Source organism: Meleagris gallopavo, chromosome 1 (genome assembly GCF_905368555.1).
Source record: "Meleagris gallopavo chromosome 1, MGAL_WU_HG_1.1, whole genome shotgun sequence".
NCBI classification, from domain to species: Eukaryota; Metazoa; Chordata; class Aves; order Galliformes; family Phasianidae; genus Meleagris; species Meleagris gallopavo.
Window position 1 is genome coordinate 140,292,002 of NC_139404.1, and position 11,876 is coordinate 140,303,877.

Consider the following 11,876-nt stretch of genomic DNA (forward strand, 5'->3'; position numbering starts at 1 on the left):
ATGACCATAATCCCAGCCAGGCAGGCCTTGAACACTCCAGGGGCAAAAATGGACTAGCTAGTCTTGATACTGTTCAGACACGGAGAATGTGACAAGCCCTCTCTGTTTAGCTGTTCATACTGATAAACTTGTGGATCCAGATCATCGAGGACACAGTCAGCAGTCAGGTAAGCAGTACATGCCACACCCACAATTCCTATGAAACCCAAACACGGGATCCCCCAAGGTCTCATTTGTTCCAGTCCCACCTGTGGCTCATTACCGTGTTATGAAGTATGGGGTAGGGTCTGGTACTAAATGTGGAGGTTGGTGGCCCTGCCTGTTGGTGCCCTGGGAGGGTTGGAGATTCATGATCCTTGAAGTCCCTTCCAAGTCGTGCCGTTCTGTGATTCTATGACTTTCTCTGGCCCAGCTGTCCTTATACACAGTGGACATACACAGTCTGCACACCTGGTGCCTTAGCAGTGCTTACAGCTTTGTACCACCATCCCACCAATGCATGTCTTGTCCGATCCACCAGCTCATCCATTTGGAGAAATTTTGACTTTTTCTTCTGTAGCTCAGTCTTCATTGATCAGTCAGACTCGATGATCTCCAGAGTGGCTTCCAATTCCTACAATCCTGTGTGATTCTGTGACTCCATAACCATATGGCCCTTAGCCGCACCCGGTTATAGAACGCTGAACTCTTTCACTTCTAACACCACAGTTAGATAGCCAGCACAAACTCTGGGAGACTTCGATGTGTAATGCCGAGAACCTAACACAAAAAGCGGAGACCAAGACGGCTCGTTCCGCTGAGACGACCCTACGGGGTCGCTGCGGGGGCGCTGCGGGTCTGCGGGAACTCCGGGCCATCCCGGCTCGGTCCGCCGCCGCCCCGCAGGACTACATCTCCCAGCAGCGCCGCTCCGGGAAGTGCTGCCCGCCCGCGGCTCGGGTGGCCGCCGGAGGAGGCGGGAGTCCGCCCCCCTCCCTCTCTCCTTCGCTCACTGCGGGATGCTGCGGTGAGCAGAGCCCGCCGGCCGCTCTCGCAGCCACCCTCACGGAGACCAGGCGCCGCGCGTCCCGCTCCCTCCCCGCCCCCATGCGGAACGCCCCGCTGCGGCGGTGAGGGAAGGACGAGGGTCCCGGCCTTCCCAGTTACTTCCCCGCCTCGCTGCGCTCCCCCGGCTCCTCGGCGGTGCGGCTCGGTCGGGGGTAGTCCTGTAAATGTGTAGCATTTGGCGGTGGTGCGTGGCGCTGGGGGTCCTCGCGCTGGGCGCTGCCGGGGGCGGCGGGGGCCGGCTGAGCGCCGAGCGCAGCGCCGTATGGGGGCCCGGGTTGCGCGCCGAGGCGGTGCTACCCGCACGCTACTTCTACCTGCAGGCCGTGGACACCGAGGGGCGGAGGTAAGTGCGGCAGCTGTTCCCCGCAGGGAGGAAAAGCGCGAGAAATCGGTCGAAAAGTTACTTTGTTACCTCGGGGGAGTCGTCCGCCTTCCCGCTGCCGGTCAAGATGATGAAATGAATTACGAGGAGGGAAAAACTGGGTTTTTCTGTTTGCCCTACTCCGGCGTTTACCTCCCCACACCAGGCGTGTGACCTTCCCCGAGCAGCTTCTGATGTGTTTGCTTGTATACTAGCAAGGGGATGAGATGAAAAAACCTAAAATGCTAAACAGTGTATCATTGGTCCAGGCAACAATTTATGATTTTATCAGCTTTATCAAATACATAGCAGTAACTGGGGTGTTTAATTTACAGTTTAGCTATGTGAGTGTCCTGCCTATTTCCACTGTTATAAATATAAGTGTTTTTCTCACACAGGATGGCTCCAGATCACTAGAGTCATTTAGAGTGTATGCTAATGTATGCAGACCATTAGGTGACTTCATGGTGGTGGATGCTCCGTCCTCGTAGACATTCAAGATCAGGCTGGGCGGGACTCTGAGCAACCTGATCCAGCTGTAGGTGTCCCTGTGCATTATAGGGGAGTTGGACTAGATGGCCTTTAAGACTCTCTAACTTGAACAATTCTGTGATTTGTAGTAATTAAGTAGGTAAACTTCAGTGTTCAGAAGAAACATGTGGCTTTCCATTTCATCAGTGTACCTTCTCATTTCCTTCCTAAGCAGGGCTGCGTGGCTTTATCCAGGTACCCTTACAGGAATGGACTCCACATTACTCTGATTCCATAGTGATTGCTCCAAGACTTCTCAATTCCTAGGTCTAGAGAGATGCCTCAGCCACATCTCAGCCCAGTATTGGGATATGACAAGGTTCTCCATACCTCTTCTGCATCTTCCTACAGGAGATAAGTCCTGACCTCACAAGCCTGGCAGCTGCCAATTCAACTTATCTTGGACAGCAAATATTTCCAATTGAATTGGCAGCTCTCTTGTAGGTCTGGACAAGTACATAATTGAATGATGTGGTCCTGCTACAGTATTTTTTTCCCTACCAAAACACCAGCACTTGTGATATCCCTTTTTTCCCCTCACAACCTTCCATAAAGATGAAGGATTGCAAACTTTATTAGAAGTTTAATTCATTCTTTACTTCTCTAAGTAATATCTGGAAAAGGAATAAACTGGAATTATTTTGCTTCCAAGTATGAAAAAAACAAACCAAACCAGTACTGCTAAGCTGGTAAAATGAAACTTGTTCTGATATATATATATATATATATATATATATTATTATATCCACCAAGATCCATTTATTTCTGTGCTTTCTACTTTCTTATTTTACATTTGAGCTATTACTAACCAAGAGCTCCACTCTCCACTGGATTTTTAAAGGTACTCTGTTCCCAAGTATTCAAAGCAAAGACCGTATTTCCAACACTGTTCAGTATGTAGAGCAGCAAGTAGTTTTCAAGATATGTTCATGAATACCTGAGTTGAAATGTTTTGATATCTAGTGTTTCTAAGAGCATGACTCATTTGAGGTAACCTGACAAAAATTATCTTCAGGAAAATCATGCCTGCTTTGCGAACATTAGGATGTGCTGATAAAGACTTAGTAGTGCTCAGTGAAGTCATTAGAAACCCGTCGACTTTAAAAATAATGGAGAAAAGTAAGAAAACTGTTGTGTGTTTGCTTCTTATTTAAGTTCTTGCTTATTCTCTTGGTAGGTTCACTTCATCACCAGGTGAAAATGCATTCCAGGTGAAAATCACTGCTCCTGATGAACAGTTCACTCGAGTTGGTGTGCAAGTTTTGGACAGGAAAGATGGTTCCTTCATTGTGAGATATAGGATGTATGCAAGCTACAAAAGCCTGAGGATAGAAGTCAAAATCAAAGATAAACATGTTGCGAAGTCTCCATATATTTTAAAAGGTAAGAAGCAGCACACTGCATAGATTTCATATTGTGGCTTTTTCTTAGGAACTGTCTCCTGGAGTGTTTTCAAGGATTAGCATAGAATTCTGCAGGGCCTCAGCACTTCTCTGGAAATGTTGAGGACTATCAAATCCCATTTGAATTATGGACTATTTGTAAGTGTCCTATGTGTACTATTCATTATAATAAAAAGGAACAAATGCTGTGAATCTAATTCCAAGCAAGTATATGTGGAGGGTTTACATAGAAGCTGATGTAGATAGGCATCACTCCATTGTAGTAAAAAAAAAAAAAAAGAAAAAAGCCAACAGCCCAGCTACTTAGAGTTGCTGAAGATTTGGCCCTAAAGTACTAGCACCCAGTGCCTGACTCTCTTTTCTGATCTCAGTAGCTTTATACTGTGACTTACTGAACAAAAAAAAAAATGTTAAATGTGTTCCTAACAGGGCCAGTTTACCATGAAAACTGTGACTGCCCTCAAGAGGAGAGCAATGTATGGCTGGAAGAAATGAACTGTCCTCAGGTCTTTCCACAGATTCAGAGAGACCTAGCAAATTTTCCTGTTGTTGATCCAGATAAGATTGCAATAGAAATCCCACAGAGGTTTGGACAAAGACAGAGCTTGTGTCATTACACCATCAAAGACAATGAGGTACAGTATGGGTTGATCTGAAGTACTTGTGGGAATTTGGTGGCAAGTGATAAAATTAGGATTCTTGGCTGTTTCCAGTTGAAAGGCCTCTTGTTATCTATTCTTTAAGAAATTTCTTTTGCTGGCTTCTCTGTCCTTGGAACTGAATTCTTTGCAGTTTGTATATAAGCTATTAATATCTGTTCTGCTTTGTAAAATGCTTTTTGTCCATGTTACAACTAAAGCAATTGAAGCACAGTGAAGGCAAATTACTTTTTGAGCAATCAGTATGAGTACTGGGAATAGAACTAAGTCTCTTAAATAGTAGTTCTGTTTCCTGTTCTCTGTAATATTACCATGGAGTGTCATGATCATCCATCAGTGAACTACATTGTGTATAACTCAGAGGTGAAGAAATACCACCTAGCTCAACTGAGATCAGAGCTACAGTTCTCTGTAATAAAACTGTACTTACTTCAGTAGTTTGTTATGGATGTGAGAACAATAAAATACAATAGAAACCAACAACCAGTTTCTGTTTCCATGAGACAGATCTAAAATGTCTACAAAAACAAGCAAAACATATCTTCCACCCCACTCCTTTCCCATCATGAATTAGAGAGAGATTTGTAAAGTGTCCCAGCTGATTAATAAATCTATAAACCAAACAGTCTGACTAGTTACTAAGTTATTAAAAAAGCTACAAATTGCGTCAGCCATTCTCTGATGTTTAAAGTACCAGACCAGTAAAATATTTGGATTATTTTTAGGTTTATATAAAGACGTATGGGGAACATGTTGGCTTCAGAATTTTCATGGATGCTATACTTCTTTCTTTGACAAGAAAAGTGAGTATATCGATATAGTCCTTTATTCTGTATGTTCTAATTTTTAGACTTTTGCTTAACAAGTACACTTCAATATAATTTGTTGATGTTTCTCTTAAAAAGCTCTTATTTTCTTGATAATGGAAAGACCAGATTAATTTTCCTTTAAGTTGGGAAGCACTAAAGTCCCATCAGTGGCATGTGGGGAAACTCGAGCAAAAAGCACTGCACAGACTCTTTTCTAGGAAATAATCTGGAAAAAAAAAAAAAAAAAAAAAAGATTTGTGTACATGCTAACAGACTATAGCAGAGCTGAAGTTTCAGCAAACAGAAATGTGGGTAACAACAGCAATATCAAGATATCAGAGTTGAGCAGTATCTATTATTTTTGACTGTAAAAAGACAAAGCACTTGTCTTTAAAAGGAAAGAAAGAGACAGGAGCTACTGAAGTATGGAGTTGTTCACCTAAAATTAATCATTACAAATATATTCAGAAGTAATAAACACATTTTTAAAAGCATCTTGAACGATAAGGCAGTTGGTATGGAACAACTGGGTTTATCATCCAAAAATCAAGTACGTTTCTTTCAAGTTGTATAATTTTCTTTTATGACAAATACAGACATTAGCAGACTAATTAAGTGAAAGAAATGTAATTTTTTCTAAATGCTCAGAATTAGTATTCTATTAGACAGTACCACTGAAAGGCAGTAAATCTATTGTGCTAAAGAAGCAAATTTAGCCTGTTGAATGGTTCTGTCCCTGAACATTCCTCAGTGCTGGGACCGGTGCTACTGAACATCTTTGTAGGCAACATGGACAGTGGGATTGAGTGCATCCTCAGCAATTTTGCAGATGACACCAAGCTGAGTGGTGCAGTTGACACTCTAGAGGGAAGGGATGCTATCAAGGGGGACATGAACAGGTTTAGAAGATGGGCCCATACCAACCTCATGAAGTTCAACAAGGCCAAGTGCAAGGTTGTGCACTTGAGTCGGAGCAAATCCAAGCGCAGATACAAGTTGGGAGGAGAATGGTTTGAGGGCAGCACTGAGGAGAAGGATTTGGGGGTGTCAGTTGACGAAAGATTCAATGATTCTATGATGTAGATGAAATATAACACATTGCTTTTCTATGCCCTTTATAACCATTAGATGGCACTGTACTAATGAAGTTAAGCGCTGAAGATTAGAAAGTATAGCCAACCCTGCTTGAAATGAAGGCGTGCAAAACCTTTTTTGTCAGGGTGTGTACTGAAGACAAGAAGTATTGTTTTGGGTCTTTGGCTTTAGAATTTCTGGATGTCTCTGCTAAGTCATATTGTCAATCATTTGGAGGGTTTTTATATTCAATACATGATTAATTTCTCTGTAAATTTAATAAGAAAATTAATGAAACTTATTCTAGTCAAAGAAAAATTTTGAAATGTTGGACTGTAACCAGCCATTGTGTGTTGAAGAACAAGGGTGTTTTTTGAGGAGAAATGCCTTGAGATATTTATATGTGGTGGGGAGTCAGCAGTAGGTTTTAATTCTATTTTTACAGGTGTATGTATATTTTGAGAATTTGTACCTCCTTTACTTTCGTCTAGGTGAAAATGCCAGATGTAGAATTTTTTGTTAACTTGGGGGATTGGCCTCTGGAGAAAAAGAAACCCCCACAGAACCTGCACCCTATATTCTCATGGTGTGGGTCCAGTGAATCAAAAGACATTGTCATGCCAACATATGACTTAACGGATTCAGTTTTGGAGACTATGGGACGGTAAGAAATCTTTTAAGTTGTTCGCAGAGCTCATAGTGAATGATCTTCCAAAAAGATCTTTTCAGTAAACTAGCTGTTTTATTTATTCATTGAGACATTGGCACACTGTAGTTAGGCAGTAGCTATGTGGTCAGTATCTTAGCATTAATCAACTTGTGCATTATATAACATATAAATGACATGGATGAAACCATACTCTTTTATTAAAAAAATGTTATTATTACACTTTTATTTCAAAAATAACCATTTGTCTAGATGTGTTCAAGTCATTGCAAACAGCACTTGGAGTGTATTTTTAAGGGTAGATACTTTGTTTGCTTCCTTTGTTTCACTTCAGTGAAACTGAACATGCTGACCAGTGGCCAGGACTCTTTCTCCCTGATTTTTCTAGAACACTGTCTTTTATAGTTCTTTGTAGCCAGAATTCTCAATCAGCGATCTGCCATCTCCTGCTCTGATTACTGATGGTAACTGGCCATCATAACAATCCTGTTGTCTTGGAACACTACAAAGTCAGCTTCTAAGATATCTTCATTAGTCATTTTTAGCTTTGTTATCACTGCATTAAGTTTGGGTTTCTAACATTTGCTTACTCCCCACTCCCATAATTTTTGTGCTTTAATTCAGCAGGGTTTTTAAGTAATTTAATTATATTCTATTTAGCTAGTTACATACAAACTTTGCTTTGGACTAATCATGGCTGCCTCATCACCACTATTAGTTACTGCATTACCCTGCCCTGACAGATTGCCCATCTGTCTGGCAATCATATCCACTTCTAGCTACTCTTTTCCATGGCAACTGATGAGTCCTCTTTCCACACACAGTGTTGTTATTGGTGTTGTCTTGGATGCCATCTTGGGACAAAGCTGTGAACTTGGTGGCCAGCAGGGAGAGGGAGGTGACTGTGCCCCTCTAATCAGCTCTTGTGAGACTCCATCTGGACTACTGTATCCAGGCCTGGGGCCCCCAGCAAAAGAAAGATGCCAAGCTCTTGGAACAAGCCCAGAGGAGGGCCACTAAGATGATCAGAGGGCTGGAGCACCTCTCCTGTGAGGAAAGGTTGAGGGAACTGGGCTTGTTTAGCTTGGAGAGTAGAAGGCTCCAGGGAGACCTCATTGTGGCCTTTCAGTACTTGAAGGGAGCATGAAAACAGGAGGGGGAATGACTGTACGCATGGGTAGATAGTGATAGGACAAGGGGGAATAGTTTTAAACTGAGACAGGGCAGGTTTAGATTAGATATTAGGAGAAAGTTTTTCACTCAGAGGGTGGTGATACATTGGAACAGGTTGCCCAAGGAGGTTGTGGATGCCCCATCCTTGGAGGCATTCAAGACCAGGCTGGATGTAGCTCTGGGCAGCCTGGTCTGGTCGTTGGTGACCCTGGACATAGCAGGGGGGTTGAAACTCGACGATCATTGTGGTCCTTTTCAACCCAGGCCATTCTATGATGATTCTATGAACTTTACATTCCTTACCTTTTTTATCACTGTAAGAATTACTGATGCAATACACATATGGGTGTACATAGGACTTACTTTCATCTTTGGTATTTACCTACTAGTACTCCTAAGTTATTTCAAGTAACTGCACTTAAATAAATTAAAATCACATATAAATATCTCAAAATAATTCCAGAGGCATCACCATTAAATCATTTCTTTCTCCTTCAGAGTTAGTCTGGATATGATGTCAGTTCAAGCAAACACTGGCCCGTCATGGGAAGACAAGAATACCACAGCATTTTGGAGAGGACGTGACAGCCGCAAAGAGAGGCTTGAACTTGTAAAGCTCAGTAGAAAATATCCAGAGATTATAGACGCTGCTTTCACAAACTTCTTTTTTTTTAAACATGATGAGAACCTTTATGGCCCCATTGTCAAGCACATTTCATTTTTTGATTTTTTTAAGGTAAGCCTTAAAAAGCCTTAAAAAAAAGCCTTAACTAATCATTTTTGTAGAATTAGGTTCTCAGTGTTTCTGAAATAACTTTGTAAATATAAGTTATAATAAAATGATTTTAGTTTTTCAGCACAACACCAATGACAAGCATGAATAGGCATCCCTCCACTGGGATTAACTGCTGTGTAGCTCTTAAGACTGAGAATAATGATATTTGATTTACATCTGAAGGTTCTGTAGAACCTTTTGTAATCTAATAACTCCAAGTTCCTTTTTATTTCTTTTTCCTGATTCAGCGATCAGGACTACTAACATAACTAACATAGTGGGAAAATCAGTGGATGAAGTGGCACATCTACCCTCACATCCGAGGATGAGCGTCTAAGAATTCCGGAGAACTTAACTGATGAAGAGGGCATCTCTGTGTACCCTGCACTGTGATGAATTCCAAACTAAATAACAAAAGCTACTTAAAAACTGGTGCTTGCCTAGCCAATCCTACATTTCTCAATATTGGCAAGTCAGTAATACCAGCGCCCTCAGATTAATACACTCTAACCAAGCTAGTTGTGTCTTGTCTGTTAATAATATATGGTCATTTTTTTTCCAGTATAAATACCAAATTAATATTGATGGCACAGTGGCAGCATATAGATTGCCTTATCTACTAGCAGGAAACAGTGTAGTGCTAAAGCAAGACTCCATCTACTATGAGCATTTTTATAATGAGCTCCAGCCATGGAAACACTACATTCCATTTAAAAGTGACCTGAGCGATCTACTAGAAAAACTACAGTGGGCGAAAGAGCATGATGAAGAGGTAAAATACACATTTAGAAGTACTCAGCAACGTTTCTTGACAAAATGAAGGAAGTAAAAGTGCATTTATTTTTTTTTAAAAACCCTACTGTTTCCTTCTGAAAGGACATCAGAATAAGCGTCATCAACTGCACAAAAGTACTTTTTAAAGGTACATAATACTGCACTTAGTTTGGAAACTATATTGTATTTTGGAGACTCCCTTACTTATGAAGTTAAGAATGCATAAATTTCTGATCCTTTCCATTCATCAGCAAGAGATTTACATTTATCATTTCATGGACAATTCAGAGTAGCGACTTTTAAACATTAGATAAATAACAATGATAAGTTATCCTAAACTGCCAACACTATACATGACTCTGGAATCAATACAAGCACCCTGAAAGAACTATTTTTACAGAATTGTTTTTAAAAAAAAAAAAAAAAAAAACACCTTTGTTATCTTTGACAGGCAAAAAAGATTGCAAAATCTGGACAAGAATTTGCAAGAAACAATCTCATGGGAGATCACATCTTTTGCTACTATTTCAAACTTTTCCAGGTAAGTATATTTTTAACTGCTACCACTACAAAAATAGAAATCCCAGAAAGAGAATTCACACAACACAGGTGCTGGAAATTGGCCAACGCAGTACTTGAAGCCATAGAGCACGCAGCAACAATTAAGAACTTCAGTTGGTGTATAAACATTGTTTGCAGTTGTTTCGTATGAAGCTCCTTAAGCTTCGGTGTGGTGTGAGAGAAGCAATCAGATCCTATAAATCTTGATGTAATCTGCAATAATATGTTGCTCACAATGATCAAAGAATTCCACATCAGACGCACACTCCATGAACCACAGCTGAAAATATCTGTGCATTAGCACCAAGATACTGAAACTGCAGTGAGGCACCCGAAGGGGTTCCTGTCAACAGTTAAGTATCTGCTTACTCTTTCTGTGTCACAGTGTGGATGGAGTAACAGACTGTGTAGCTCTAGAATTTTTATGAAATTATTCAGCTGAGTTGTTGCATTATTTACAATTGAGTATATAATGTAGTAAGTTTATGAATTGATGTCACTTTCCTTTCTAAAACTTAGGAATACTCCAGTTTGCAAGTGAGCGAGCCAAAAATCAGAGACGGCATGGAGAAAGTGCAGCAGCCTGAGGATGATCTTTTTCCATGCACTTGCCACAGAAAAAAGGTACAATACATAAAGTGTTAAATGTACAGTGTTGAATGTATTTAGTTCAGATTCAACCAGACTGGAACAATCATTGCTCAATACCACATAGTATCTATCAGTTTCCAGGCTGTTAATGTGTTAGAAACATTTATTACAGTATTTTCAGGAACTAGACAATTGAAATTTGAGTTTCCAATTAACTGAAAAATGTTTATTCTTTTTTGATTACAGACCAAAGATGAACTCTGACAGAAAGATTTTTTTTTTTTTTGAGTATTTACCTACATTCAAAATAACTTCTTACGAAATTTACTCTGTCATGATCTACATATGGAAGAAAACCAGCCACTACCTATTTCCTTTTTATCATGCAATACTGATGGAGCCTTGTTCAAAAAACACTATAATTTTTATATTTTTTTTAAATAAAAACCATGTTTATAACAGCCATTTGTTACACTTCTGAGATACTTTTCAAGTAGATACTCTCAATTACTGAGACAGAATATTCAGTATACTGAAACTAGTTACAAGTATGTTCTGCAGAAACATCCAGATGAAACCTGCAAATCTATTCCCCAGTGTATGTATCCAAAGAGGTCTTTCTCAGACCATCATTGTGTTCCTTCTGAGAGAGGCAATATTCCCAAAGACAATGATTGTGGGGTTTGTAATGTATTTTTTAATCTGAAGGAAAAATACAGCCCTTTAGAACACTATAGGCATATTAGATATGAAAATTAAGTAACATGGAGCACTGACTAGCAAAAATAAACCAGAGTCTCCACAGGAGCAGCCTCAGACTGGAGCTGCAGCCCATGGAGAGGGCCTGCAGTGGGGCAGGAGTGCAGTGGGAGCTGCCATCTGTGGGGACTCATGCTGAAGCAGACCACTTCTGCAGGGTGGGCCTCATGCTATGGAGCCGTGTTGGAACAGTGCCTGGAGAGCTGCAGCCTGAGGGAAACCCACTCAGGATCAGTTTGGGAAGTATGGTATCCCATGGGAGGGATCCTACATGGAGCAAGGGCAGAGAGGGACCGTGGTAGAGCTGAAAGGAGAAAACTTTAGGGGCTAATGACAGTCTCCATAACATGCTCTCCTGGGTCACTTGGAAGAGGATGTAGAAGGGGGTGAATGGGAGACAGATGCTTAGATTCAGCTCTGGGGCCCCCAACAAAAGGACAAGGAGCTGTCTGAGCAAGTGCTGAGGAGGACCACAAAGATGATCAGAGGGCTGGAGCACCCCTTCTACGAAAAAAGGCCGAGGGAGCTGTTTTTTCACTGATATCAAGGAGCTCAACTTTCATTTTATGAACATACCAACCTCAACTCCAAATCCTGTTCTAATGGATATAAAGTCGAGTTTAAATTCATCCAGTTCTCAAGTTTGAACATAACTCCCCTGTCAAAAGTGAGGATTTATTTTCTCTGTAACA

General features: G+C 41.0%; 1 protein-coding gene across 2 annotated transcripts; it reads left to right on the plus strand.

The window, feature by feature from the left end:
- Positions 1 to 928: 928 nt before the first annotated feature.
- On the plus strand, positions 929 to 10,890 carry POGLUT2 (protein O-glucosyltransferase 2). Of its 2 annotated transcripts, XM_085215543.1 has the most exons (10): positions 934 to 1,390; positions 3,117 to 3,322; positions 3,772 to 3,977; positions 4,727 to 4,804; positions 6,376 to 6,548; positions 8,223 to 8,460; positions 9,062 to 9,271; positions 9,725 to 9,814; positions 10,354 to 10,458; positions 10,672 to 10,890. In XM_085215543.1, exons 1-10 carry the CDS (start codon positions 1,212 to 1,214, stop codon positions 10,687 to 10,689), a joined length of 1,503 nt encoding a protein of 500 aa, XP_085071669.1. In that variant the 5' UTR covers positions 934 to 1,211; the 3' UTR covers positions 10,690 to 10,890. The 2 variants fall into 2 exon arrangements, with proteins under 2 accessions (XP_085071670.1, XP_085071669.1); XM_085215544.1 differs by lacking the exon at positions 9,062 to 9,271 and having other exon boundaries at positions 929 to 1,390.
- The last annotated feature ends 986 nt before the right edge of the window (positions 10,891 to 11,876 follow it).